General features: G+C 51.0%; 10 protein-coding genes and 2 non-coding genes across 12 annotated transcripts; 7 read left to right on the forward strand and 5 right to left on the reverse strand.

The window, feature by feature from the left end:
• Positions 1-348: 348 nt before the first annotated feature.
• M431DRAFT_508316 (hypothetical protein) lies at positions 349-991 on the forward strand. Its single transcript, XM_024919093.1, has 2 exons — positions 349-671; positions 720-991. The coding sequence occupies exons 1-2, from the start codon at positions 627-629 to the stop codon at positions 885-887; spliced, it is 213 nt and encodes a 70-aa protein (XP_024774575.1). The 5' UTR covers positions 349-626; the 3' UTR covers positions 888-991.
• Positions 992-3,639: 2,648 nt separating this feature from the next.
• Positions 3,640-5,160, forward strand: M431DRAFT_482082 (hypothetical protein; the record flags this gene model as incomplete). Its single annotated transcript, XM_024916010.1, has 5 exons — positions 3,640-3,693; positions 3,798-4,044; positions 4,376-4,490; positions 4,623-4,648; positions 4,757-5,160. 5 exons carry the CDS (start codon positions 3,640-3,642, stop codon positions 5,158-5,160), a joined length of 846 nt encoding a protein of 281 aa, XP_024774576.1.
• An 87-nt stretch (positions 5,161-5,247) lies between these two features.
• On the forward strand, positions 5,248-5,686 carry M431DRAFT_433071 (hypothetical protein). Its single transcript, XM_024915109.1, has one exon. It carries the CDS (start codon positions 5,336-5,338, stop codon positions 5,633-5,635), a length of 300 nt encoding a protein of 99 aa, XP_024774577.1. The 5' UTR covers positions 5,248-5,335; the 3' UTR covers positions 5,636-5,686.
• Positions 5,687-6,336: 650 nt separating this feature from the next.
• Positions 6,337-7,204, forward strand: M431DRAFT_433117 (hypothetical protein). Its single transcript, XM_024915111.1, has one exon. The coding sequence runs from the start codon at positions 6,406-6,408 to the stop codon at positions 6,961-6,963; it is 558 nt and encodes a 185-aa protein (XP_024774578.1). The 5' UTR covers positions 6,337-6,405; the 3' UTR covers positions 6,964-7,204.
• Positions 7,205-8,000: 796 nt separating this feature from the next.
• On the forward strand, positions 8,001-9,932 carry M431DRAFT_433156 (hypothetical protein). The gene is made up of 2 exons (XM_024915112.1): positions 8,001-8,385; positions 8,499-9,932. Exons 1-2 carry the CDS (start codon positions 8,138-8,140, stop codon positions 9,844-9,846), a joined length of 1,596 nt encoding a protein of 531 aa, XP_024774579.1. The 5' UTR covers positions 8,001-8,137; the 3' UTR covers positions 9,847-9,932.
• A 1,454-nt stretch (positions 9,933-11,386) lies between these two features.
• On the forward strand, positions 11,387-14,169 carry M431DRAFT_86083 (hypothetical protein; the record flags this gene model as incomplete). Its single annotated transcript, XM_024923637.1, has 4 exons — positions 11,387-11,500; positions 11,585-12,276; positions 12,354-13,140; positions 14,101-14,169. 4 exons carry the CDS (start codon positions 11,387-11,389, stop codon positions 14,167-14,169), a joined length of 1,662 nt encoding a protein of 553 aa, XP_024774580.1.
• M431DRAFT_t105 lies at positions 13,681-13,768 on the reverse strand. The gene has a single exon. It is a non-coding gene; the product is annotated as a tRNA-Tyr (tRNA).
• On the reverse strand, positions 14,046-14,133 carry M431DRAFT_t104. The gene has a single exon. It is a non-coding gene; the product is annotated as a tRNA-Tyr (tRNA).
• Positions 14,170-15,311: 1,142 nt separating the features above from the next.
• On the reverse strand, positions 15,312-16,644 carry M431DRAFT_433180 (hypothetical protein). The gene is made up of 2 exons (XM_024915113.1): positions 16,097-16,644; positions 15,312-16,037 (listed from the first exon to the last, which is right to left on the reverse strand). Exons 1-2 carry the CDS (start codon positions 16,284-16,286, stop codon positions 15,421-15,423), a joined length of 807 nt encoding a protein of 268 aa, XP_024774581.1. The 5' UTR covers positions 16,287-16,644; the 3' UTR covers positions 15,312-15,420.
• M431DRAFT_433197 (hypothetical protein) lies at positions 16,608-17,690 on the reverse strand. The gene has a single exon (XM_024915114.1). The coding sequence runs from the start codon at positions 17,492-17,494 to the stop codon at positions 17,003-17,005; it is 492 nt and encodes a 163-aa protein (XP_024774582.1). The 5' UTR covers positions 17,495-17,690; the 3' UTR covers positions 16,608-17,002.
• A 3,163-nt stretch (positions 17,691-20,853) lies between these two features.
• On the reverse strand, positions 20,854-21,348 carry M431DRAFT_482086 (hypothetical protein; the record flags this gene model as incomplete). The annotated part of the gene is made up of 1 exon (XM_024916011.1): positions 20,854-21,348. One exon carries the CDS (start codon positions 21,346-21,348, stop codon positions 20,854-20,856), a length of 495 nt encoding a protein of 164 aa, XP_024774583.1.
• Positions 21,349-22,735: 1,387 nt separating this feature from the next.
• On the forward strand, positions 22,736-25,120 carry M431DRAFT_508330 (hypothetical protein). The gene is made up of 4 exons (XM_024919094.1): positions 22,736-23,100; positions 23,162-23,763; positions 23,820-24,681; positions 24,747-25,120. Exons 1-4 carry the CDS (start codon positions 22,845-22,847, stop codon positions 24,851-24,853), a joined length of 1,827 nt encoding a protein of 608 aa, XP_024774584.1. The 5' UTR covers positions 22,736-22,844; the 3' UTR covers positions 24,854-25,120.
• The last annotated feature ends 1,111 nt before the right edge of the window (positions 25,121-26,231 follow it).

Genomic DNA, 26,231 nt, shown 5'->3' on the forward strand with positions numbered 1-26,231 from the left:
ATTATCGTATATAATATCCAACTGGAATAATTTCAGATGCTGCTCTAATCAGATTAAAACAAAGGGCTGTTGTAATTCGATTGGACCAGTATCCAACGATGTTATTCTCACGGTAATGTCCAGTCTTGGTCGTAGGTTCGCCTAACCTATAATATATGCCACGTCTCGTGGTGTCGTGCTCAGCATGACGATAATCGACCTAGAGACAAATAGGCCATGAATAAGATCACTTTACAAACGCAGACATAAAAGGCATGTCGCGAGACAACCCCATTCAGAATCCGATCAAGAGACTGATCGCACCCATTTTTAATAATTCCAATTAAACAAGAAACAGCTTATGATGTTTGGAAACTTGATAACGGCGGTAGTATATCTTAAACTACCTTGACTATTCCTATTTTACATACTTTTACACTCTCTTTACTATCATTCTCTCCAAAACAAATAAATCCTAAACCCTGTTCCCACGGTACAATAGCAGTGTGTAGATTATATTGGAGTGGTGCTACTGTCTTTAAGAAGGTAACTGTTGTTCCATAGTGAAACAGCCTGACTTGGGCTGATGCTTTAGAGACTTCAATAAGAATTGCTGCTGTACTGTTCGGAAGTATGACTTCTTCGCCATGCTTATAATATCTCCAGTCAGGCATGGAGCATTTCTTCCCTATCTAGAAATTTATTAGTACAAGCTTCTCCAAAATCAAGTATAACCCTACTTCTTTCTCGCATTGCTGCATAATCTCAGTCTCAGTGACATCTACGGTCACAAGAGATACGATGTGTACCATGAATATTCGGTCAGCCCCCGCGGAACGGAGAATGCACGACTTCCACTACATGTAAGCAAATCCCAAAGCGGAGCAACAACTCCTTTAAAGGGATGACGGGGCCGGCACGTCGATCAGAAAAAGGGAATTACAAGGTTCAAGAGCGATCGAATAGCAGATAAGAGAAGAGAAAGAAAAAAAAAAAACCTTTTGCATGTAAGACTGCGAAGGGGCCTGCATATGGATGGTTTTTTTCGCTCGGCCCCCGAAGGAATCTGGCGATGCGACGCTGGACCACTCCGCTAAACCAACGAGGGGAGGGCGATCTACAGTACAAAAGAAAAGACTGTTGGAATTTGGGTATAGCGGGAAAACGGAGTCATCGGAGAAGCCAAGTTTTGCGAGGGAAAATCAGCTCGACTTTTGGACAGAATGCCATGGGTGGAAGAAGAGAAAGTGTGGTGTGGGCTACATACAGGTATTTACAAGTGACCTTGTACCATCCATCTATGAGACACGCCAAAAGAGTGTGTGACAAACCAGAGACAAGTGAAAGAAAAAAAGGACAGGCACATTCACCGCGGTCGAGAAGAATAAGAATTAGAAAAAAGAGGCACTGGAATTCAAAACACGCCACTTTCACCCCTGGTTTTCTTTCTTCTTCTTTTTTGCTCCTTTTTGGGGGACACACGGCAATTGCATAGCCCGGTGAAAAAAAAAAGCGTTCCAGGCCTTGGCGGAGAGGGAGCGTGAACACGGGACTGGATTCTGGCAAGCCACTATGATGATTCATTGTTTTTTGGCTAATGGGCAGTGACATTCCCAATGGTACGATTCAATTTTTTCTTTCTCGGGTTATTGTATTGGACTCGTATGGTAGGTAAGCATTTGTCTATATTTTACTTTTACTGTCGGTATTCATTTATTTGTATTCATTGGTTCTTCTGCCACCTTCCTCTTACCCCCTCGATCTTCTTAATTAGAGCCCTCTCATGTGCCCCTCCTACAGTAGTTCATCTCTCACTTTGGGAGTGATCTGTCGACACACAGAGTAACATGTTGGTCGAGCGCAATGAAAAAAAAAAAAAAAAAAAAAAACGACGGAAAAACGCCGCCACCACTACACCCCGTGATGGCTGCATGGCAATAACGGCCGCTCGTTCGTCACCGGCAAACCGAATAAATGAGAGAAAAAAAGAAGAGCCGAAAGTGATAATTTTAGGGCCCATCTTCTTGTCCGTTCTGCCTCTGCTTCAGCTCCTCCATCTTATTTTTCATGGGTAGTTCCCGCGATCGGAAGACGAGGGCGTCTTTTAGTTTTGTGTTAGTCGATGCAGGCAACCGGCCCTTTCCCCTTGGAACTAACAGATGGGCTTTTCTCTCTCTCTTTCTAATGATGCTTGCCGGGGCTGGGACGGGAAAAGGGCTGGCTGGGCCATCACAAGTTAGCATCCTCCGTGATGGGTTCACTGGCGCTGGGGAAAAGATGAGTGGGAAATGTAAAGCTTGTACGACTTGATACAAGTTCTGTGGATGCCAGCCCCCCCTCCTCTTCACTCCTCTGCCCCCCTTGGTCGTCACTTGTGCCGTGCCGCTTCTTGGAAATTACGCAAGAGTGCTGCTTAGCCGTGACGCTAGATGGCCGACTCAAGGGGTCTTGGGTTGCAGCTGAAGGTTGGTTTGGTGATGCGAAACTAAGGTCTCGTAGACGCCCATCCCCGTCCCCATGCGGGGTGGGCTCGACGCCGATCCGGGGTCAAAGGTCGAACTGCGTGATCTGTCAAATCGGGTGGGAAGGGAGGCGCATCGTATCTGCTCAGTGGCAAATTGACAAAGATACGAAGAACGAAGAGCTGTATGGAGTACTTGTGAGTCTGCTATTTACTCCGCAGCGTTGCATTCCAGCGCGGCAACAATGGATCACGGCGGCGGTTCCAATCTCTGTTGCATGTTGTTTGATAGAACCCCCCCTTTTTTGTTACCATTTCTTTCTCTAAAGGGTTTCAATCTTGAAAGAATCTCCGATGCTGAGTATTTGGCGTCGGAGATTTGGACCAGAGTGTGACCTCTACCAAAGGTCACGAATTGTATTATAAAACTAATGCTTTTCCTTTCCTTTTTCCTCGGGTGGTGTGCCGTGCTAGGGTAAAAAGATTCCATCAAGTGATGTTAACCACCAAGAAGAAAAGTTGCCGAAGCCTCGGCATCTGAGAGGCCCTTCTCAACCATAACCATGGACGAAACTCGGCGTTGGATCGATGGCTGTACGCTACATACCGTACAGTAGGCCATCCTGCAGTATACAGCCTCCTTTTGCTGCATGTGAAAAGATCAAGTGCCACCAAACCAAAGCAGACTACTAATTCCAAGGCTTGCATCGTGTTACGTGAATGAGACACGACAAGCGAAATAACAAAGACTCAGCTGCGAGTCGGTTGTGTCGTACAAGCGGATTCCATCCATGATGAATAATCCTCATCCGAAGCTGCCGCAACCGCAGGGCCTCAAGTCTATCAAGCCAAACCCATGACAGATTGAATAGGATAAAAGCTCACACTATCAATGGCCCTTTACTCGGCTGGATGAAAACAAGGTTGATTTTTCTGCGTCCAAGGTGCTTCGCAAGGCTAATGCACAGCGCAGTCAGTTTGTACTAGCGGGTGACGGCCCACTCAGTGTAAGAGTGCAGTACATCGATGCAGCACCTGGTTGGGCGTATTGGAAGCGTACCGAAAGCGTCAACACCTATTATTGGATACTTCAACTCTGCTAAACTGTTATACCCATACCTGCTAGGGAGGTAGTTAAATAAAGCCAAGCTTGAGCTTTCTTTCTTAAATCTTATACCGCTAAGGCAAGGACGTCAGTCATGTCGAATGCTTTCGCCCTTTCTGTCGGTCTCCGGCGGGGCTCCTACTACCAGGTATGGAACTTGCACAAGTTCTCGGACGAAAGTGAGAATATAAGTCTACCAATCCCGCTCCCGGCTAAGCATCATAGTATCAAATACCTATGACTAAATTTTAGACCGGCTCAAATCACGGCTGTCGCTCGGTCCCTGGACTTATTGCGGCTTGTGTTCCCCTACCACGCGGCACAGGGAGCTTGTGTCAGCTGCAGGTATTCGATTCCTTCAGCCGTCCAAAGCTGGCAATGACAGGCGCAGGCCACAAGGTCGAGAGCCAAGAATGCTTAGCATTTCAATCAAGTCTCCCTGCACCGTGTCCGGGAAGCCCCGTACTGGGTACCCCATCCCTTGCCCGCGCCAGTACAAGTACGGAGAAGTGACTTGCGCCGCCGCCCGTCTAGCCCGATTCTTACCCCGGACTTGCCCAGCCCGCGCCCAGACCATGCCGAGCCCAGTTGCGGTGGCAAGTATCTGCTAGTCAGGAGTACCGTCTCGCTCCCAGTACCCCAGAGTCGTACACAGTGTGGCGCACTGGACATGTGGCTCGCTGACAATTTTTGACTGAACTGACCCTTATTGAAGATTTTTTGCCCTTCCCCAGATTTTCTCCGCATAATCTGCGTCCCGTTCCTTTATTTTTTTTTTTCTGATGCTACCACGTCTGAGTCAATGCGCACCACAACATCGTCAATCGCAGCCGCAGATGGTGTGGCGTTTGAGGGTATTGATGGTGCAACAGCTATTTTTGCTAGAATATTTCATCTGCCCTTTTTGCGGCTAGGTGTTGCTTGTGGCTTGGGGCTCATCTCAGGGTGAGTTTCTTGCTGAAACCGCGGCCCAACACCAAAAGCCATGGTCTATAACGCCGCAATGCCACTTCGTATAACCGCAGTGCTCGTAAGATGTCATGACTCTGGTATCTGCTGCGTCTACTGTGTCTACAGTACAAACAGCACTATTGTCTGGCCGTGTAAGTCGTGAGCATAGGGTTGATAGATGCCTGGGAGTAGCTCAGTCTCGACGGTCTTGGCATGATGGATCTCGTCTGCGTGCATCGTTCGACTCATTTGGCTGCAAGTTGCCGAGAACAGTTCCAAAGCTGTCCGTCTTCGCACGTGTGCCCTACACTACCTTGACGCTTCCATGCAAACACGTCGTATCGGTTACAAAAGAGATACCTCTGGCCATGGCGGCGTCAGAGGCAGGCCGCCATATGTGGCTTTAGTACCATGGTCCGTACCGAGGCAAAGCCCGGCTGCTAGTCATCGTGTTGAAAAGCACTCAGCCGTACTGTGCCGCACCAAGCCAGGGAATCGAGTTGCTAATAGCAGCTTGTCAGGCGTGCGGGCGGATGCTTGGAGAGAGGGGGCTGCCCTTCAAGGACTGCAGGTTGCGCACCCAAGACCCAAGGAGAAAAGCCACTCAAGCAGGCGGATGCAGCTAGCTGACAGTCAATATCGAAGCAGCCCGTCAGGCAGTTAACCGAAGGTCGACGGCTCTTGGGATTGCATTCACCGCTCCACCCCCATCTGTGTCAGTTGCTGTCCATGAGACTCCCGGAGGCGTTCTGGGCTCTTACAGGACAAGGATCGGACATGGCAGTGCGGCGTTGGGGACAGTCTGGCCAAAAGCGTCGTCGAGAACGACCACGGAGCCTATGCGCCGGAAAGCTGAGGGCCCGATAGTCGGGCAGATTCCATGGGCCAGGCACAGCAGAAGCAGAAGAAAACGCGACAGTCCATGTAGTATAGTAGCGTCATGCTGTTGGACTCGATGTCCTCCCTACTTCGTAACGTGTACCTGCTTTGTTGAACCTAAAGGTGGCATGCCTCGTACTCGGACGAACGAGCAGGCAGCTCCAGCTCTCACAAAACCCACGAGCCGCACTTTGAGCAACTTTTGCTTCGTGCGAGGGACTCGGACTCCTTCACTCGGCCTGGTTTGTAATACGTCGTGAGGCCCTTCTTGCGGCGCGGCGTTTGCGTCCGGACTCCCGAATGCCGACTGACGGGCCAAAAGCCTGGCCCTTGCTAGCAAGAAGATAGTCTCTTCTGCCTCTTCATCTCCTCATCATCATCTCCTTGTGATTCTTCTTTGTGGCTTCAATGACAAGTTTCTCTCCGGGTCTTATTTCTCTCGTAAAAAAGCGCCGGCAGGGGAGGTGGACTCCATTCCTTTGTGGCGGCGAGCGAATCCCCCAACCGGGCATGGTGTAAGCTGAAGGAGGGTGGCGAGCCCCAGCCGAACAAGTGATTAGCCAGCGCAAGCAGCGAATAGACGGCGCCCGGATACTCGCACGAATGGACGCGTACCGAGTACAGGCCTTGTACTTGCGTCGCCGACATGCGTGGGTGGCCGTTGTGTGTCGGAGTTGCGCCTTTGGATGGCCCGATGAGGTACGAGCGGCGTCGAGCACCAAGTATCCAATACCTGCGCTGCGTCTTGTATGTCCAGGTGTGTGTGCGCGTGTGCCTTGAGCGGTGTTCTCAAGTTCGAGGCTCGGCAATGACCAATAGCGCAAGCCATGCGGCCAACTTGGAAGCTGCGAAAGAAGCTTGGCCATCAGTGTAAATGTTAAGGTAATTGATTGATGCCAAACCAACATCAAATCTAATGTCGCATCGCATCGCATCGCATCTGTGCCGTGCCGCCTCGTGCTTGCGAGATCAAACCCACGTTGCGATTCCTTGCAGAGGATGGAAGACGGCTAGAAGCCTGTACGCACGTATGTACATGCCTGTACATGGACTGGACGGCCCGGAACACACCACACGAGGCTTCAGGGCTTCCTCCAGGGCTGCTCCAGGGCTTTCCTTCAGGGCCTTCCTCTCCTGCCCCAGACGGTCCCAGGCCGCTGCAGGGTGGGGCGCACCACGAGGCCAGCCCGGCCAATCAGACGGCGTCAGCGCCATGCTGCTGGTGCTGATCGCTTCCTGTTCGCTTGCTAGCCCTCCCGCCTCCATTGACTTTGAGTCGCCCCGAATCTCACTTTTGCCCACGCGCCGCACCGTTTCTTCCCCTTCCCTTTGCCTTTCCCGCTGCTGTGCTTCTGCCTTTTTGCGCTGCTCACTCGGCTTCATCGACCCAAGCGGCCGCCGCCAAATCTGGATCGCTGCGGTGCTTGCGCGCATCACGTTGCGGCCCACAAAACCCAGTTCCAGCTCGAAGCCTCCCTGTGGACGGGCCAAGATTCAGAGCCCAGGCCGGTTTCAAGGTTCAGGGCCCCCCAAGGCTCGAGGCTGTCGAAACCCGCTTGGCTGTCAAGTCTGGATTCCCATGCCGTAAAAAGCCTCCAAGTCTAGTCCAGCTCACGCTCATCAAATGCTTGCAAACCTCGTCGCCTAAGGCATTGCGCCGCCTGCCTCGCCCCGTGCTTTAACTCGTCTCGTCCTTGTCTGGTGCCTGTCCGCTTACTCAACTTGCTTGTGCGACAGCGCCTCGTTTTGCCCGTCGTCTCTGCTCTAGCACTGTACCGTGCCTCTGCCGTCGCTGTTAGTGCCTGCTCTGGCTACCGTTAGCACCGCCAGTGGTCACACTTTTAGCGCAGTCCGGCCCCAAAGGCCCGCCAGCGTCCCAACCCTTGCCTCTGCTCTTGGTCTCCGCGCCCCCCCATCTTCCACTGAAACGCAGAGAATATTACCCACTCTCGCCCGTGACGATTCCTCGCCGCAGCCTTTTTGCTCGCCTCTCGCTCTCTCATACGACTCGCTGCGAGATCTCATTTCTGATCTTCTGTCAACTCTCGCTCGTCACTCCGCCTCGAAGCGCTATCCCGGCGACCCGCCATCGTCGAATCCTCGCTCGTCCCGCCGTCCGCCTCGACGCGAAAGGGCGTCGCAACGCCTGAAGCCCTGGATTGACTGCTCAAACACCGTCACCATGGCCATCGCCATGGGCTGGCATAAGCCCGACAATGTCGCTGGCTCGTCGGCGCCAGCCATCATGGTCGGCCTCTTTGTCGCTTCTGGTGGATTGCTCTTTGGTTACGATACTGGGTAAGCAGCAGCACCATGTTGTCGCCCGTGAATGCGACCCTCGCCCGCCCCTCGCACCGAACCATTCCGATCTCTTTGTCGTATCTGTTGTCGCCCCATACTGTATTTGTCGTCGAGAAGCGAAAACGTCAACACCATGGCGTGGGATTCCTTTTGTCTGTTGTATTATGGGTGGATTGGTGCGGTTAATGCTGCATCGGGACATGCTGTCTCTTTTTCGTTCGAGGATACCATCCTCTCGCACCACGACAAGGGAATGTGGAACGAAATTTGCAGCCGTCGAGACTTGGGGAGACATCTGGATTGCACTCATTCTCTCAAGATTTTTTTTGTTTTTCTAACATGCACCTTCCTTCTTCGTCATTATATTCGGGCTGTCTTATTCGCCGTCTATTGTCTTGCCAGCATTCAACGCCCATAACTAACTGGCTTTTGTGTCTAGGGCTATCAACGGCATTCTTGCCATGGATGAGTTTAAACAAAAGTTTGGAACATGTAACGATCGAACCGTAAACGACGACATTTGCGCCAAAGACTCGGCCCTCATCGTCGCCATTCTTAGCGTCGGCACCGCTCTTGGATCCCTCCTCGCCGCCCCCCTTGGTGATACTCTCGGACGTCGACGAAGCATGCTCCTCTCTGTAGCCATTTTCTGTATTGGAGCCATCCTGCAAGTCTCTGCTGAGGGATCTGCCGCCTTGTTAGCCGGAAGGTAGGTTTCTCTCCCACATCTTCAACCTTCATCCGCCCCATATACGCTCGGATCTATGCTTGGCCTGTGACTTGGCCCCAAACGTGCACGCGGATACTGACTCCATCTCTCAGGTGCTTGGCTGGCCTCGGTGTTGGTGCCGTGTCAGTCCTCATTCCCTTATATCAGTCCGAAATGGCTCCCAAGTGGATACGTGGTACCCTAGTCTGCGCCTATCAGCTCTCCATCACCATAGGGCTTCTCTCTGCCTCCATCATCAACATCATCACTTCCAGAATCAAATCCCCAGCCGCCTACCGAATCCCCCTTGGACTCCAGCTCGTCCCCGCCCTCATCCTAACCGGAGGTCTCATACTCCTTCCTGAAACTCCCCGGTTTCTAGTTAAAAAAGGCAACAAAGAGGCCGCTGGCCTTTCGCTCAGTCGCCTCCGACGCCTCGATATCACCCACCCAGCCCTTCTCGATGAACTTCAGGAAATCGTCGCCAATCACCAGTACGAACTGACACTAGGCCCGGACTCGTACAAGGAACTCTTCGTAGGCTCCCCTCATCTAGGCCGCCGAACCTTTACCGGATGCGGCATCCAAATGCTTCAACAGCTCACCGGCATCAACTTCATCATGTACTATAGCACCACGTTCTTTGGCGGTTCGGGCGTCGACAGCCCCTACACCAAATCGCTCATCATCCAAATCATCAACTTCGTCTCCACGTTTGTCGGCCTCTTTGTCATAGAGTCCTGGGGTCGACGAAAGTTACTGATAGTCGGCGCCATCGGCATGGCCTGCTGCCAACTGCTCATGGCCTCATTTGCTGCTGCCGCTGGCGAAGGCCTCAAGGAGGCATCTACCACTATACTAATTGTCTTTTGTTCCATCAATATCTTCTTCTTCGCTGCGTCCTGGGGCCCCGTGGCGTGGGTCGTAACGTCGGAGATTTACCCCCTCAAAGTCCGCGCAAAGTCCATGTCCATTTCAACGTTTTCCAACTGGGTGCTCAACTTTGGCATCGGATACAGCACGCCCTTCCTGGTGGGCAGCGGTCCGGGTACGGCTGGCTTTGGCACCAAAATCTTTTTCATATGGGGGGCCTTTTGTATCCTTGCCGTCTTCTTTGTCTGGGCTATGGTGTACGAGACAAGTAAAATCAGCTTGGAGCAGATTGACGAGATGTACGAACGAGTGGATCATGCCTGGAATAGTAAGAGTTTCGAGCCCAGCTGGAGCTTCCAGCAGATACTCGACGAGGGCTGGTCACCCAGCGCCCAGCCTCCACCAGATCATGAACTACAAACGACGACCTCGCAATCAAGCGCCGACACTACCCTGGGCGACTCAAATTCAGTCACCATCCACATGCCCCCCAACGCCCATCTCGGGGACGGCAACGAAATCACGACGGCATCAAACGACAATAAGGAGTCGGTACCGACGATGGCACATGTCGACTTTAGCTATTGAAAGGCGACGCACACAACTTTCCATCTTCTCTTTACTACATGGAGCTGCGTGCCGTGTTCATATCTCGGACACTTCTTTTTTGTTCTCTTCCCTTCTCTTTTCTAATTGTGTAAGAAGGGAAGGCTCTTATTACTCTTTCAGCCTTTCATGTGACATGTGAATTATATCAGCGATGGAGTTTTCGACGCAACGGAGTTTTACGGCGTTTGGGTCTTATTGGTTACCTATTTTGTTTTTTTTTATCACTACTCTTACCAACCCCTCTATTAACGGCTATGGGGGATCTCCAAAGGTACATGACTCCGGGTGCATCAAACTATTTTTGGTTTATTTTATTTTTAGGGAGGTGGATATGGAATACTGGAGGGACTTGGCTAAGGGCACCATTGGGTTTTTGTTTTATTTGGAGCATCTCTGATTGTGCTTAACATGTGGATATCTTGGGAGTTGTGGACGCCAGGAGGGTTCCCCTTTACTTGCCAGCGTCATGGCTTAACTGTGATTTATGGACCATGGGATGCTCTTTTCTTTTCCTTTTCCTTTTGCTCTTTTTGATTTTTATATTTTTACTCGTGTTTCCGCGGGCAAAGACGAACTGGATTATGGATATTGCATACTCTATCTGCGAAATACCCTTGTCCTGTAAAGACAATTTTTTTTTTCTTAGTTTTACGTTTCTTGGCAGCAACCTGGCTTTGAAGAAATATGCGCTTTGACTGTATACCATTTTATCACGCTCTCGGATTTGAAGGGTTTCATTTCAGAGTGGCAGCATTAAAAAAAATTCAGCATGCCTTTATTACAGATATTCTTGCCAAACTTGCAGTTGAACTTGTCTAACGAGAGAGTGAAGCTATACGCAGCTATGTTACGTATCCTCATAGGTGTCTCCTATTCACTCGCATTCGAATGGCTCCCTAGTGTCCCCGTGGCCCCTCCCCATGCCCCCCCTTTTTGGTGATGAATGACGTTTATTCTGTCTTGTAGAACTGTGATGTCTGTTCTCCGGTACGATGTCAATTACCACGAATCTTGGTCCTCAGAAAGACCCTGCATCAGACTTGATCAGTTTGACGGAAGCATCATTCTTTAGCATTCTCCCGTCCTTCACTTACTCATCGACGATATACTCCTCTTCTTCTACAGAAACCCCCTATCCAAGTAAACAAAACCTGCTAGGTTTGCAAATAAAGTAAAAAGGACATATACATGAAAACGTCTCCATTAAACCGCCACGTAGACAAACTTTATCATGACTTCCTACTCAGCCAAAAAGTATCAGTGATTGAACAATAAATTGATGGCCAGGAATCACTTCAGAGGAATATTGATTTGAGCAAACATAGGGAGCGCAGGATATATTCAAATCGACTGAGTGTTGCCCTTGACCTATAAAGCTCGACCTATGCCGTCGTCTTGGAACCTGAGCTATCTGCTCTGCTGGAATAGCAACAGTAAAGGACAGCTTACGACTTTTCAACCCGAAGAACGAACAAGACCAAACACTTTCCAGAAGCTACTACGAAAAATAAAAATAACCATGTCGAATCTCAATAATCGCCAGCGTCTCCCTGCCCTCGATCAAGAGCCAGAGAGATTGCGACCCATTGAGCAGCTTCATCCCGTATTACTCCACATCGTCGAGCGTATGGAAGTGCTACCCCCCGAAGGCAGAGAATCGATGACGCAGACAGAAGTAGCCCACGCAGCCATACTAGCAATATCTATGCTGCCGGAGGATGAACAATCGTACATTGTCTCGCGTATCATGTCCGACGATGAAATCGCCGAGGAAAGACTCCAAAGCCCACAAGTTCAAGACTTGCGGCACCGCGTCCACCTATCGGCGAACGAGATACGGCTTCTGCTGCGAGGCTCCCCGGAGCCAGAGGACGACGGCGAAGAAGTCGAACCCGTAGACGGCTGCATCGTTTGCGCTTCCAAAAGCGATGTGACTCTCGCGTGCGGATGTCACTACTGTGGCCACTGCCTCCGAGAGAATATCCGAGTCGGCCTCCGCTCCGAGGTAGATTTCCCAACAGGCTGTTGCAACAGGCCCTTTGACGAGGCCACAGTCCGTCTCGCCCAGCGTCCGGCACTGGTCCACCTGTTCCGTCAATTGTCGGCCGAATACAGCGTGCAACCAGGGGAGCGGTTGTACTGCCATGACCCAAGCTGCGCATCCTTCATCCCGGCGAGTGCCATCCAGCCGGCCGCCCGTGATGAAGACAATGCCACTGCTATGGGCACATGTCCGTCGTGCCGCAAGGCGACATGTGCTGCTTGTGGCGGTAGATCACACCGAGGCTTGCCGTGTCGAGAGGAGGAGGATGACGAGGCGTTGTTGAATATGATGGACAGCCAGGGGCTCGTGAGCTGCCCTAGGTGCGGCGTCGTGATAGGCTTGAGAGACGGATGTAATCACATGAGGTGAGGACCCCCCTTTTCTTTTTCTTTTTCCTTTGTTCCCAAAACCTGTGGGCTAACCACCAGTTTCCATGTCATAGCTGTCTTTGCGGTGCTGAATTCTGCTATATCTGCGGCCGCGACTGGAGAAGGCGATGCAGTTGCCCTGAATACAACGGCTTCGACATGCGCGTGCCCGTGCGAGAACGGCCAGGCCGCCGGCCCATCTTGCGCGGTGGAAGAGCACATCTAGTTAGCAACGTTGATGGGATCCCCCGGATTCCTCAGCTGCGATATGATCCGGAAGACGAAGTCGCTCTAGCGGCGGTCGATTACGCCCCCATTGGCGCTTCTGTTCCAACGGCAGTTCGAAACCCAGCCCCAAACCGCGCGCAGGAGCCAATCGCAAGGCGCAATGAGGCCGAGCACATGGAGATTCCGGCACACAGAGATGTTCCGCGGCCGCCTCAGCATCGGCAGCACGCTCCGGTTGCCCGTCCAAACAACTTGAACCGGGGTCCCATTGGTCTTCCGCCGATCGCTGCTCTCTTCCCCTTCTTGGAGGAGGAGGAGCCTCCTCTCCCTATCCCTGGCGCTTTTCCTGGCGCTTCTCTCCCTGGTGTTTTCCCTAACCTTTTCCCACCTGTTCTCCCTCCGCTTGTCGGTCACCTTATCCCATACCATCCTCCTGATCACCCGTTCAACAGCCGGCTCCCAGAACTACATCCGCTGGCTGATGGGGATGTAGACCTGGTTGACCATGCGATTGAACAGCTTCGTATCGTTACAGACGCGCTAGAAGATCAACTCGAAGACACCAGACGTCAAAGTATCATGGCCATAAGGGACCTTGAGAGACTGATACGTCAAGACCGAGGGCTAGATATTGTACCGCGTGAGATGGCTCGTCTTTTACAAGAGCATGAAGAATCTCAAGGGGGCGGACACGGTCGAAGACGCAGACGAGGGAGGAGATGAAGGTGACGAGTGTGTGAGTGTGTGAGTGGGCTGCGTATGTTGTAAGAGTAACATGGCTGGTTTTGTCTGCAATATGGGTGATTTCAGAATATGAAAGGTAGCTGTCGAGAATAACGTGAAATAAAAAAAAATTGGACCAACACCTGGTGCGCCGCGCCTATGATTATCAGCTTCTCAGTCATACCAAGGACGAGCGTGACATGCTTACAGCTAATAGATCCTGCCGGTCATTTCGTTATACCTCAATAAATACCTTCAATAATGCGAGTTCCATAGTCTGTAGTTGAGTTGATGCCATCTCCTGGAGCGGTGCTTCAAGAGGGTTCCATACTTCACAACTACCAATACCTCGAGTCTCAACACATAGAAGCATGAAGCTTAGATAGCTAGGTAGGACGAAAAGCGGCAATAAAACGAGGCCAAAAAAGAGACCAAAAAAAAAGAAATTGTTCTCAGAGGACGGAATCGAACCGCCGACTTTTCGATGAGATGCTATCCATTACAGTCGAACGCCATGAACCAACTAGACCACTCCGAGCTCTTGATGCTGCTCCGGCGACACAAACAAGATCAAGAAGCCATCGCAAGATCGGAGAGTGGAGAGCGGGCGAAGAAAAATAGTCGCAATGTGTTGAGAAGAAGAAGAATGGTGTTGCAAAGGTGAAAAGAAAACAATGCACCTGATTACTTGACCAAAAATGAAAATAAGGAAACCCTAGAGGGGAAAAAAACTAAAAGGAAGGAACTGAAAAAAACAATTGAGTTGCAAAAAGAGATGTCAAAAAAAAATGTAACTCTTCTCCGGGGAGAATTGTTCTCCGGGGACGGAATCGAACCGCCGACTTTTCGATGAGATGTTACCCATTACAGTCGAACGCCATGAACCAACTAGACCACCCAGAGGATGTAGAAGAGTTGACTTGGAGCGACCTACATTAGTCTATAAGCTAGACAAGGTCCAAAATCAATGCCAATGCAGCGAACCTTGCTTTCCTTCTGTTTTCTTTCCTACTTCGGTGCAGTGCAATTCCAAGCTTCATGTTGTCTTGATCCCTTCTCGGAATGCTTGTCTATTGCCCCTCTTTTTTCATTTGCTCTCTTCATGCTTCGACCAACAAACTTGTGACTAAAACAAAAACAAGTTTCTCGGTGAAAATCTCAAACTTGTTGCTTGCATGTATCTATCTTCTATGTCAAAAACGCCACTCCCCCCAACAAGAACCCTGCATGCATGCAAGCGAGCCGTAATCATGCATGTTCCGGCCAAAGACAATGAATCAATGACCTGATTCCTCCGCTGCCGAGATCCTGCGCAGCGCAATGCACCACACTATGTACAGTATCTATCTGCGTCCGGAACCTGAGCGTGGCTCCACCCGCTTTTCTCATCGTACAGCACGGCATTACGGAATAAAGAGAGGACAAGTACTTATTTAAACCAGCCCAGTGACAAGTACGATACCTGCAAGTATAGAAGTAGGTACGGACCCTTGTTGGTTCTTTAGTAGTTCCAAGTTCGGTCGTCGTCGCCGCACTCGCAGCAAAGAGTACATGTACTCATTCATGTACATACACCTGCCTGCAGGCGCGTGTTTCCTCTTTCGTGCCCGCCTTTTAGGCCATTCGGCCGATAAGTTCTGTGAAACTCTCAACTGGTCTGCAGGGAGGGTCGTACGCCACACCTCTTTTGCCTCGGGAACAGCGAGCGGCCGACTGATGGGTGTCGTCTTTCGGCCGATCTGGCGCGTGGCTACCGGCCGGCAACCCCATTGAGTAGTATCATGCGTTTGGCCGGCGTCTCTGATTTGCTCGCACGTTCACCAAGTCAGCTTTTATCTTTCTTATTTTGCTTGATTTTATATGTAGCTAGCAATTTGAGAAAATACAAAGAGAAGAGGAAGGAGAAGGGAATGCGAAGATCCTGGCATAATCCGTATGCCTTTAGTCCGCCTCGCTATCGCCGCCGATTGTAAGAGATCCCGGTTCCTTCTTTATCGCTTCAAGCATAATATCCAATCCAAATCCATAACTCCTTAGCGCCTCAGCATCGCTTTGTATGTGTAAAATCAACAGGCTTGCCCTGATAGATGCGTGTGCCGGACCAATCGATGCATATGAGACGCCGGGTTTTCTTTCCCCCGAATACAAATGTGTGTGCTCCATGTCGTAAGTGCCGGTGCAAGAAATCGGCTAGGGGAATGTTCTGGGAGCGTTGGCACGCTGAAGAAGATGCTTTCTGAGAGTGTCCAGCTCCGAGTCCAGCTCACTCATGTATTCGCGGCTTCCATAGCCTTGCCCATTCAACTTGTAACCAGATGTTCCACGCTCCTCGCTCGACTCCGTGGCTTGAGAATCACTGCTTGGAGAATATGGCTTGCTCGATCCTTGAACAGGCGGGATCGTTTCCATACCATCTTCTTCTTCGTCATCATCGTGTTCCTCCTTGACTTGGCCACTCCGAGATTTTTTAGACTTGCGACTTTTGTGACTCCCTCCCTCTCGATGCTTGCGGGAGCCTGATGGGGACAATGTTTTGGGACCTTGTCGAGACTGTGGTCGGCTGAAGTCACTGCCTTGACCCAATCCAGCACTGGGGGCTGATGCGGAACCTGCCGTAGCATCATCCAAGGGAGGTTGTCCCCAGCCGTTTTCCAACTGTCTCTGGAGCCCTGATTCTTTCAATATCTCGTAGAATCTCGAGGCCATATGGCAAGACCCTGGATCCATGTCTGACTCAATGGATTGTTCGCTGGACCTCTGAGGCGTCGATCCCCTGAACGAAGAGTTTGAGTATAAACCCCTGGAATCTATCAAGCAAGTTAGATGACCGAACTTGGAGGCTCTTATACAGTATACACTTCCATACCCATCAATAAGACAAGGTCTGCGGAGATGTGTGCAATTTGCGCTACTGTAGGTGACGAATGGGAGAGAAGGTGATGAGGCTTGCAATCAGGGGAAAAAGAAGGGAGCAAAAGAGAAAAGCAACGGAAGAGGAAGGATTCAATATTTGACAGAGGAACCGTGATATATGAAATGTGAGATATATTGCTCATTCCCCACTGGAAAGGTCTAGACGATGTATATCCGATTCCAGTCGGCAATATGCAGCAAAGGCAGGAAAAAGCAGTAAGTGCCCTGTGTATGCCGGCTTTGGCAGACAGATGGAGAGGCAACGGGTGAGGAGACAAGATATATAGGTGGCAAGGGATTCGAGATGGAGGCTCTCATGGCTAAAAGGCTCGTCGTCTACTCCTACATGGAGGGTGGGCAGCCGGACCCATGTGACGGCAGCAATCAACAGGGCCTTGGCATCACAGACTGATACAGATCGATGTAGGGAAATGATATGATGGGGACACGTAAAGGCATGACAAAAGGCGTTGGGTGCCAGGCTGAGATAGATGGGTCGACAAGGAAAGGAGGGCCAACGTACATGTAATTTTGTTGGCTGGCTAGCTAATCGGGATACCGTGTGTATGTGTATCGTACACGAATTTTTCCCGTTGCAACACCTATATCGGGAGTGCGAGACACGATGTTGGGTAACAGCTCAATGGTTTGTGCTGTTTGAGACGCTCCGGATGGCTGCAGCTGTTGAAGAAGTTTGAGCGGTGTCGTTCCGGTAGGAGTTGAGATTGAAATTAGAAGTCTCAGTCTCAGTGAGTGTCTCGAGGGCCGGTGAAGCAAAGCGGAACTGGCAACCGGCGGGCGTTGGATGTTTGAGTTGACGGTTAAATCTCAGAGCCAGAAACAGAACAGGCTCAGAGAGTCAGGTAGTTATTATTAGCCAGGGGGGCCCATCGACGACGATATTACTGTAGAAGGTAATGAGGTAGGCGACTTCGGTAGGCTGGCTGGCTTCACGGTGCCGAGCGGCCATCCAAGAAGCAGACAAGATCAGCCCCAAAACGACACGAGCACGGGTGTGTACGAGTGAAGGAGAGTGTGAGAAGAGAGCTGGAGCCGTTATTGCGCGACTCTGCGAGACGCACAGGGCTATTTTTGCGAGCCATCGGCCGCACCATGGCCAACAACGCCAGATCAGACAAGGGACCGGCATGGTATGAGATGAGAGATTGAGATCCACGACCGCCTGGGCCTTATCGCCGTCCGTCTGAGCGGCCGATGCAAACGCCGGTCGGGCAGCGGGCCGGGCGGCTTTCAGTGCCATTGGCTGCTGGAGTTGCACTGAAGCAGCGGGCGAGTCGGCGACTGCAGCGGGCGAGACAGGCGGGCTCCACCACGCGCAGGCGCATCGCATTGCCGGCACACACGAAAAAGACGCCGGGGCCGACTTTGCGGCAATGGTCTGCGCCTAGCTTCATGTTCACATGCGCTGTGCTGTGCTTGTGCTGGCCTGGAGAGGCTCACGATCGACCCCAGTCACGCTGCTACGGCCCACAAGACAAGCCCCAACCGGCCGGAAGCCCACCCTGCTGAGCCGTGGTGCCAGGTTTAGGTGTTGGTTTGGGTGTTGGTTGGCAGCAGCACAGTAGACGATGCTGCTACTGCAGTAACACGAAGATTAAACGGCTCCGGTATGGAGACTGGACTGCTAGCTGGAGCACCGGTTCCATTCATCAGGCGTCGACATCGTGCGGTGGCGTCCAGAATGTTGTTGGCCGCAACTCAACTCAAGAGCTCAACTGGTCCATGTCCGCGCTGGGTGTGGACACATGTACATGTAGGGAGCACGATGGATGCATGGGCTTAGCAGCCCGGAGCAATAAATTGCACGATGCTAGCCCTACATCATGTGTGTTCCGCCGAGGGCCTTGTGCCTGGAGATGCCAGGGATTGCTGGATCAATGTTCCATGCTTTTGCACGTAATCTGGATCAGGCATGTTGCTGTGAGCGAGCGAGCACGGCTGAGGTACATGTGCGTATGCCAAGTTGCAGCACGTATCACAGGTACTCCCGCTCGTGTCTTGCCTGCTGTCAGTTGACCTCTCGCCCATCGGCCAACCAGCGCAAAAACCGACCCGGAACGCCGATGGCGATGGCGATGACAATTAACAAGCACAAGCACCGAGATGATTGTGTTGAGGTAGAGTGCCGGCAAGGTTCGCGTAATGGCCACCAGGCGGCAAGTGATACGAGTCACATAATGCTGCATGTACAGTGTTTGTTCTTTCCAATTAAATCAACCTGGAAGTCGAGCAATCAAATCGATACGATCCATGCATGCTCCGTAGAGGGTAGGTGCTATACAATGGATCTTGCCCGTTCACTCAGCCCGACGCATAGCCCTTGCCTTGTTCACCAAAAAAGAAGGAATTTGATGACGGGGGCAGTCATTCATTCAATATTGCAACACCACATACAAATCTAATCCTACACTGTATTCCTTCCATCGACCAAATAAGCACCCATGGGTAATAAACGGCTACCTACCTTGTCAGCCGATCATGAAACTCAGCATTCCTTGCCGCTGCTGCTCCCTGTAATCGACTTGAGCTCAGGTTAGCGGCTCAACTCAATTACAGACAGGGCTGCCCACTTGCCCCAGGCGGCCGCTGCCGAACAACGACGACATTGTTGGAGATTACGGAGCACATGCACCTATCCCGTACTCCGTACTGTGCTGCGCATTTCAAATTGATGAAGCTGATCCAGCCTGTGCAATCGCGTGCCGCCATCTACGCAACATTTTGCCCCTTCACATCTCCTCCGGTACTCGTACGTGGCTCTGCAGCCTAACGTACAGCCGAAAAACAAACCTATCCGGCAGATAGTCCCAGCCCGGTCTCTGTCACATCGTCCCATCGTCCCAGTCCCTATGTGAGTCGCCTCTCCGTTCACCGTCCCCCCCAGCCGATGAAGATGGAATACATGGGGACGGAGTATGTAGGTCAATGCCCCCGTCGCGGCTATCAGAGCCACATGGCCGCAGACATGGTCCGCACTCTCGGCCGACGAAACGGAAATGACGCCTTCGTGGTTAACCAACAGCGCCCGAATCCCGGGATATTAAAATTCCAAAAAAGAAAAGCACGAGAAAAAGCAGCGTGAGAAAAAAAATAAGCCAAGGGATCACAGGGGGTCTTGTACCAGGATCTTCAAGATCTTGGCCGACCCTCCACCTCAGTTCTCGCAGCTAACTGCCAACAACAACTAAAATGTCAATCACGATGCAGCCGATTCGTCGTCCAGCGCGCAACAAAACTCACCCAGGCAGGGCATAACCAACGTCCGAAGCGGCCGACTCGTCGGTCTTAAGAAATCATAGGGTCCCCAATTTAAAATGTCCGACACATCCACGCTTGCCACGCCAGTTGCCCCTGTACCTGGGCTCTGGCTACACGACCTGTAACTGGGTACGTGCCTACATGTATATCCGGCATGCCCTCATGTAGGTGACATCTAAACCATGCTCGTGCGGAGCATCTCGACGGCGCCTGTCTGCTCCTATGAACGGCCAATCCTATACACATCGTACTCTGTACACAGTACATGTACGCAACTACATTGGTAAGTACCAATCGGCGAAGATTACGGATTTAGGTGTTAATAACTTGAGCCTGATAGAAACGACATGGTAGTATCCCGTGGTGGCCATCCATGGACCGCTCTCTGTATGCTTTATAGGCCCGGAATAGGATCCCGCGGAGCCGGAAACCGTGGAGTTGGAAGGCTGTGCAAGAACTACATGTATAGTTTACGGCCCAGAGTTGTTGGCCGGAGCTTCTTGTTGTCACGAAAGAGAGGCCGATGGGAAAAGCTCCCCTTGAGTCAAGAGCTCTTTACTTCATATTCACCAACGCTGGATAAGGTACTGTGAATGGACTCAGGTGTGCTCTCAGGATGCACAAGATTCATGCCCTCCACACTCTCGGGGCATTTACACGGCCCGAAGAGAATGAAGGAGTGTGTGCTCTCCTATCTGGATAACGGGGTTTCATTGTGGACATCTTATACCTGCATGGATATAGCATATGACGCCCCAGCCTCTGCAAGAAAAGAGAATCGTAGCTTTCGCGCGCGGGTTCTTTACCGTTTTGATTCTTCAACGGCGGCGCCACTCTGAAGCCAGCGCTTCCTTGCCGAAGTACGGAGACACACACTCTCTGCCGGGCTGAAAGCACACCCCTTCGATTCTGGCTAAAGCAAACATCATGACCAACCAACAGCCCAAATCCAGCAACACTTTGTGGTGAGGACCATGAACGACAAATCTCTGGCCCAGAAAAACTCGCGTGGTACCCTTAAAGCCGGCTGGTCCGACGACACTGTCGTCACCTCGAGGCTCCCAGCAAACACACACCTTCAAGATACACATCAGCTAGCCAAACAAACATATTCCTCTAGGATTTACTCCCTTCGGTGTCCCTTCACTAACCATGCCATGCCCCCATCCTCTCTTTGGTAGCAGTGCTTATCCTGTCCAGGCTGCTGCCACACACCAATCCGTGAAGAAACTTTTGAAAACTTGAGTGAATATGACTAGGCTGCTTTGATCGATATAACTTCTTTCAGGAAATGCCACCTCCACTCCTGCTCCCCATCCTTGGGTGTGTCATCTTTCTGCCGCAGAGCGGGTATATGTCCGGCGGTATACAGTACGGAAGACGGAGCCAGAGGAGTCCCAGTCAAGGCCGAGGTCATGATACGAGGTCAGATCAATAGTATGATACAGTCGACCCCGACCACGAAGATGATGGCGACCCAACCGATGGTGTGTCTCCAGTCGGCGGCTCCGTCTGCATCTGGATTTGCATTTGCAGCTGAAGCTGCACATCTGACCCCAGCGGCATCATGGACACCCCCTGCTGCTGTTCCATGCCCACAAGCGGAGGAAGCTGCTCTCGTATGTCCGTCCGCTGGAGCGCCATTGGCGTCGGGTAAGGGCTTCTGGAGCTTGGTCTCGCCGCCGTCGGTCGGTCGAAGGGTACCTCGGGCCTCGAGAGGTCATTTCTGCAGGCGTCGAGGTTTGCCGTGGGATGGATTCGCAGGCCGCCGCACCCCTCCATCGGGGACCAATTGAACGACGAGTTGATTTCGAATGGAGCGCTGTCCGTTACCAGCAGCTTGTCCTTGACTGGGTCGCAGTACTTCATCTTTGCCGCAAAGATTTTCCCGCAGTGGGCGCAGATGGAGAGTTTAACTTCACACATGGTAAGGTCGACGTTGGCACACGCGTGTTCGGAGCAGTTGCTGAATACTATAGTTATTTAACATCAATATGATGAGTTTCAGATTAGTTGACAAAGGTTCTTCATAGCTCTTTTAAGGGGGGGAAGCCGCAGAGAGTCGTGATCTTCTCAACACCCAAGGCGTCGCATGTCCGACGCTGCGACTGGGCAAACATTGTTCAGCCTTCAAGTTTCCACTATAACCTCGACTGGTACCACCATGAGCGGCATAGAAAAGCGCATGTGGCTTGGACACCTCAACAAGGCCCTGGGGCCCATTCCGAGGCCAGAAATCCCATTCGCCCTCGTCTGGCTTGTTTAACGCCTTGCAGGGGGAGGAGAGGGGAAGCTGAACATGGGAGAGGGAGAGAAAAAAGCAAACATATTTGATCATCATGCAGCAAACCGCGCGTCCAGGTGGTTTGCTCGTTGAAGGAGGGCTCTAGGGAAAACAATTTCAAGGCTCGTACAAGAGTGACATCTGCGGCAACGCCAACGCATACAGTACAACTTTGCCGCCTGCTTGCCTGGCTCGTCTTGACTGGCTATTTAGAGAGCCGCATCAGCCTCGTGGGCCTGTAGAATTCTCCTCGTGAGCCTCGAGTTATTGGCTGCGTCGCCATCCACGGGTGCCACATATTGAGGCCAACTGTAAGCTCTTTGCTTTTTGTCCTGCATGTGCTGGCGGAATTGCGTGAATCTATGTCACATATAGTCGGCTGTAGCCTATGCTATCGCCGCTTGATTTTTTCCAAGCAAAGATTTCGGTATCGGTGATGTGTGTTTTACGGCTCTTATGATCACGAAACGCCTTTTTTTTTTTTCTTTCCCTCTATCTTCCCTCTTGGCTATTATTCGTTAACTGTTAATGATGTGCTCCACAACCCAGATGAGTGGTGTTATCGTCAGAGTTGTCAGTGAGGCCATGATAGATCTTTCAAGCGACTTGGAAGTTGCATCGCCATTTGTTGAGACGATACCGACATTAAATCCCTGGCAATCGCACTCCACTGCCATATTTTAAGATGCTCTTTTGACTAAACTTGCTTTCGTGTTTTCAAGAATCGCAACCGCCATTGAAATCACTAACCCATCGAATATCACGACGACAACTTAGAAGATGTGAACTTCATAGGGTAGGTAGGTGAAGCAATTTCAAGTGTTAGGATGGTTACGAATGGAGTAACAGTACATGCAAATAGACTCGGCGCAAGTATGGAGCCCAGGGCATTAGCGGCAGCACAAGTACCAGTACTAGTAGCGCACAAATCGTGGGGCCGAGGATTCAGGGGCGTCGCTTGCTGAGATGCTAAGCCCCACCTAGCCGCTGTTTCTGTCGAGCCTCACGAGACAACAGCTTGCCGTTTCTGCTGTGTCCAGCCAGAGCATCACTCGTTTGTTTGTCTGCCATTGCAACCGCCCACCCAATCGGATCAACATGTGCTGAACCCAGCTCGCCAGGACCCAGATCAGCCACCATGGGTCTTCTTCGCTATCTGCGCAAGGTCTACGACCTCGACACCCTCGACACGCGATTCACCTCCCCGACCTCCGTCCCCTACCAGACAGTCATTGATTCTCGCGGCGATGTGGTCATAGAGAGGGAGGCTGCGGCCAAGGCCCGAAGCTCAGCTCCGCCGTCGAAATGGTGGACGCCCGAGTTCTTCCTCTACTATCTCGTCTTCATCTTCGTGGTCCCGTACATGTTCTGGATAGCCTATGATGTGTCGAAGCGTAAGGAATCCCCAATCCGAACCCCGAGATGCGATGTACAAGACGCTAACAGCACGGGCAGCTTCTGACCCTAGATATCCCAAGTATGAACGGTACCTCTCCGACGGATGGATCCCGGGCCGAAAAATCGACAACTCCGATGCGCAATACAACACGTTCCGAGGCAACTTCCCTGTCATGACGGGCCTTTTGATATTTCACCCATTGCTGCGAAAGGGATGGGAATCTGTGTATAAGCCCTCTGCTCGAGGCAGCAGAGGCTCGACAAGACTGGATCAGCGTGCCACTTTTGACTTTGTTTTTGCCATCATCTTCATTGTCATTCTTCACGGCATATCGTCCTTCAAAATTCTCGCCATCCTCGGCATCAACTATCAGATTGCGACCAAGCTGCCCCGGCAATACATCCCCGCGGCAACATGGATCTTCAATATTAGCACATTGTTTGCTAATGAACTGACCATGGGATACAGGTTCCAGCTTATGGCCAACTGGGTTGGCCCTCCATGGGGACCGCTGGCGCATTGGGGCTATTGGCTGGATAACTGGGGAGGAATTCTCAAGCGCTGGGACATTCTTTTCAACATTACCATTCTGCGACTCATTAGTTTCAACTTGGACTACTATTGGAGCATCGACAAGCGCAACGTCAACTCTCTAGAGGTAAGCACATGGCCACATCCGCTTTCAATTGCCACTTTGCGTCTAATACACCCAAGAAGAAGGGATTGGATCCCGCCAGCCTTTCCGAGCGCGACCGAATTTCGATTCCTGCAGACATTAGAGATTTCTCGTATCGCAACTACCTGGCCTACGCATTGTATGCGCCGCTGTATATTGCTGGCCCAATCTTAACTTTCAACGACTACATTTCCCAATCCAAGTATCGCGCCGCGAGCATTGAATGGCCCCGCACTATTCGGTACGGCATTCGATTCTTACTTGTCCTCCTCTCCATGGAGCTTGTCCTACACTACGACTACGTCGGCGCAATCAGCAAAGCCGCTCCTGTGTGGAGCGACTACACCGCTGCCCAGCTCAGTCTCCTGTCCTTCTTCAACCTCCACATCATCTGGCTGAAGCTACTGCTTCCTTGGCGCATGTTCCGCCTCTGGGCCTTGGTGGATGGCATTGACCCGCCAGAGAACATGGTCCGATGCGTGAGCAACAATTACAGCACGCAGCTTTTCTGGCGCGCTTGGCATCGCTCATACAATCGCTGGCTCATCCGGTACATTTACGTCCCCCTTGGTGGCTCCTCGTTTCGTAACTGGCGGTCTTCGGCCAGGTCCGTCATCACGTACCTACTGGTTTTCACATTTGTCGCCCTTTGGCACGACATCAAACTCCGCCTGCTTATTTGGGGCTGGCTCATTGTTATTTTCATGGTGCCGGAGTGGACTGCCAGCTACTTGTTCCCGAAGAAGAAGTGGGAGAACCGGCCTACGGAGTATCGCATGCTCTGCTGCGTTGGAGCTGTGGCAAATGTGCTTATGATGATTTCTGCCAATTTGGTTGGCTTTGCAGTTGGTCTGGACGGGTTACAGAGCATTCTCAGCAGCATTCTGCATGATTGGTCAGGTACGTTGAAAACTCCAACTCTCATTGACTGTCAAACCTTGTACTAACGTGTGGACAATGTTCAGGGGTTGTCTTTATTCTCACCGCATCATCTTGTCTATTTGTCGGCATTCAAATCATGTTTGAGATTCGCGAATCGGAGAAGCGGAAGGGCATCACTATGAAGTGTTAGCGTGAATGTTGATAGAAAAGAAGTGTATGTAACATTAGAGGTAAAGCGGGCATTTTATTTTTTTCGCTCAATTAGAAGGGATAGGGAAGGGGGGTCTCTTGGGTTAGGTACACGTACATGCAGTTAGATCGGTCATATATCGCGCCGATATTAGGTAGAAGTCTACATCTAGATGAGCTGGGCTCTGTTATGATATGTTAACATGTTTTCAGTTTAGGGCATTGATGGTGACCTGACTCGACGAGCTTGCATCTAGCAACGTTTCCTTACCAGATGGGCTATGATATATAAATCCACAATGCGTGATACCGGGTGCATTTCATTGTTACAGAGCAATGTGTCGTCTAATTCAGATCTGTGGCGCACGACTTTGAACGGCATTTGGGGGAACTAAGATGAATGGGAGCTAGAGCATAACGTCTAGTACGGAGTACACTGGCTTCATATTAAACCAATGTGCAGTAATGAATGACACCTTCCTGAAAGAGCATGAACTCGAGGAAGCAATGCCGTGACAGGTGTAACCTTGAATCAAGAATACGGAGCAACTACGGGATAATCTGGAGAGATGGGAAAAGATGGCCCGAATTGCATGATGCTACCCAACGTTGGCTTTGGTTGTAAAATCTGCAGATACTATGGAGTCGAGTGGTGTAGTGATATTAGAAGACACTGTATGAGGATAGTAATAATAGCGGATATTCAAAGATAGTTGGGTATTTGAAGAATGAATCTAGTATTAGGTATTTTATCAGACTGAAAAATTCGAGCAAAAGTGAAGCCCAATATTCGCCTTCGAATTATGCAGTCTTATATTTATCTAACATATTAGTGGTTGAGACTTAGAGGTCGGGTAGATAAAAGGCGCTTCTTCTACTTCTCACCATGATGTCTCAGTCCCGTAGGCTCCAGGTCGTTGGATAAGGTGACCACTCCCTTGGATGCTTGACAGGCTCGGATGGACTAGTGACAGAAGGCCCATTTCCAATATCGGCAGACGTGAGCTAATTTCTTCATGGGACATTTCATAATCTTGCTTATGCCATCAATCAGTGCCAATTTCTAAGATGGTCAACCCCTTAGACAAGGTCAATTGACTAATGTTCCATTTCCTATGTAGTCTGGACCTGCCTACTCCGTGGGGGTTGAGAGATTGGTGCAGATGCTGAATGCCGGTTCTGGGGATGCTGCAAGGGATGCTGCATTAAACTAAATGTCACAGGAGTGTCTTTTCACTTAATAACTGATTGGATGCTATCCATTGATATTAGTTGTCTAGGGATGCAGAACGTGACAAGGCAACCGAAACAAAAGAAAATTAAATAGAAATGAAATAAAATAAAATCTACAACATCTGATCCGTGGATATTATGCACTA

Source organism: Trichoderma harzianum (genome assembly GCF_003025095.1).
Source record: "Trichoderma harzianum CBS 226.95 unplaced genomic scaffold M431scaffold_6, whole genome shotgun sequence".
Taxonomy (NCBI): Eukaryota; Fungi; Ascomycota; class Sordariomycetes; order Hypocreales; family Hypocreaceae; genus Trichoderma; species Trichoderma harzianum.

Bases quoted from the DNA above. Each gene is read 5' to 3' on its own strand.
- M431DRAFT_433197 (XM_024915114.1), bottom strand. From the start codon at position 17,494: ATGCGATGCGCCTGCGCGTGGTGGAGCCCGCCTGTCTCGCCCGCTGCA.
- M431DRAFT_433180 (XM_024915113.1), bottom strand. From the start codon at position 16,286: ATGAGCAATATATCTCACATTTCATATATCACGGTTCCTCTGTCAAAT. The intron at 16,038-16,096 runs GTATGGAAGTGT...CTTGCTTGATAG, and splicing joins AGACCTTGTCTTATTGATGG to ATTCCAGGGGTTTATACTCA.
- M431DRAFT_433071 (XM_024915109.1), top strand. From the start codon at position 5,336: ATGCGCCGGAAAGCTGAGGGCCCGATAGTCGGGCAGATTCCATGGGCC.
- M431DRAFT_508316 (XM_024919093.1), top strand. From the start codon at position 627: ATGCTTATAATATCTCCAGTCAGGCATGGAGCATTTCTTCCCTAT. The intron at 672-719 runs CTAGAAATTTAT...GTATAACCCTAC, and splicing joins ATGGAGCATTTCTTCCCTAT to TTCTTTCTCGCATTGCTGCA.
- M431DRAFT_433117 (XM_024915111.1), top strand. From the start codon at position 6,406: ATGTACATGCCTGTACATGGACTGGACGGCCCGGAACACACCACACGA.
- M431DRAFT_433156 (XM_024915112.1), top strand. From the start codon at position 8,138: ATGGATGAGTTTAAACAAAAGTTTGGAACATGTAACGATCGAACCGTA. The intron at 8,386-8,498 runs GTAGGTTTCTCT...TCCATCTCTCAG, and splicing joins GCCGCCTTGTTAGCCGGAAG to GTGCTTGGCTGGCCTCGGTG.
- M431DRAFT_508330 (XM_024919094.1), top strand. From the start codon at position 22,845: ATGGGTCTTCTTCGCTATCTGCGCAAGGTCTACGACCTCGACACCCTC. The intron at 23,101-23,161 runs GTAAGGAATCCC...CAGCACGGGCAG, and splicing joins AGCCTATGATGTGTCGAAGC to CTTCTGACCCTAGATATCCC. The intron at 23,764-23,819 runs GTAAGCACATGG...AATACACCCAAG, and splicing joins GCAACGTCAACTCTCTAGAG to AAGAAGGGATTGGATCCCGC.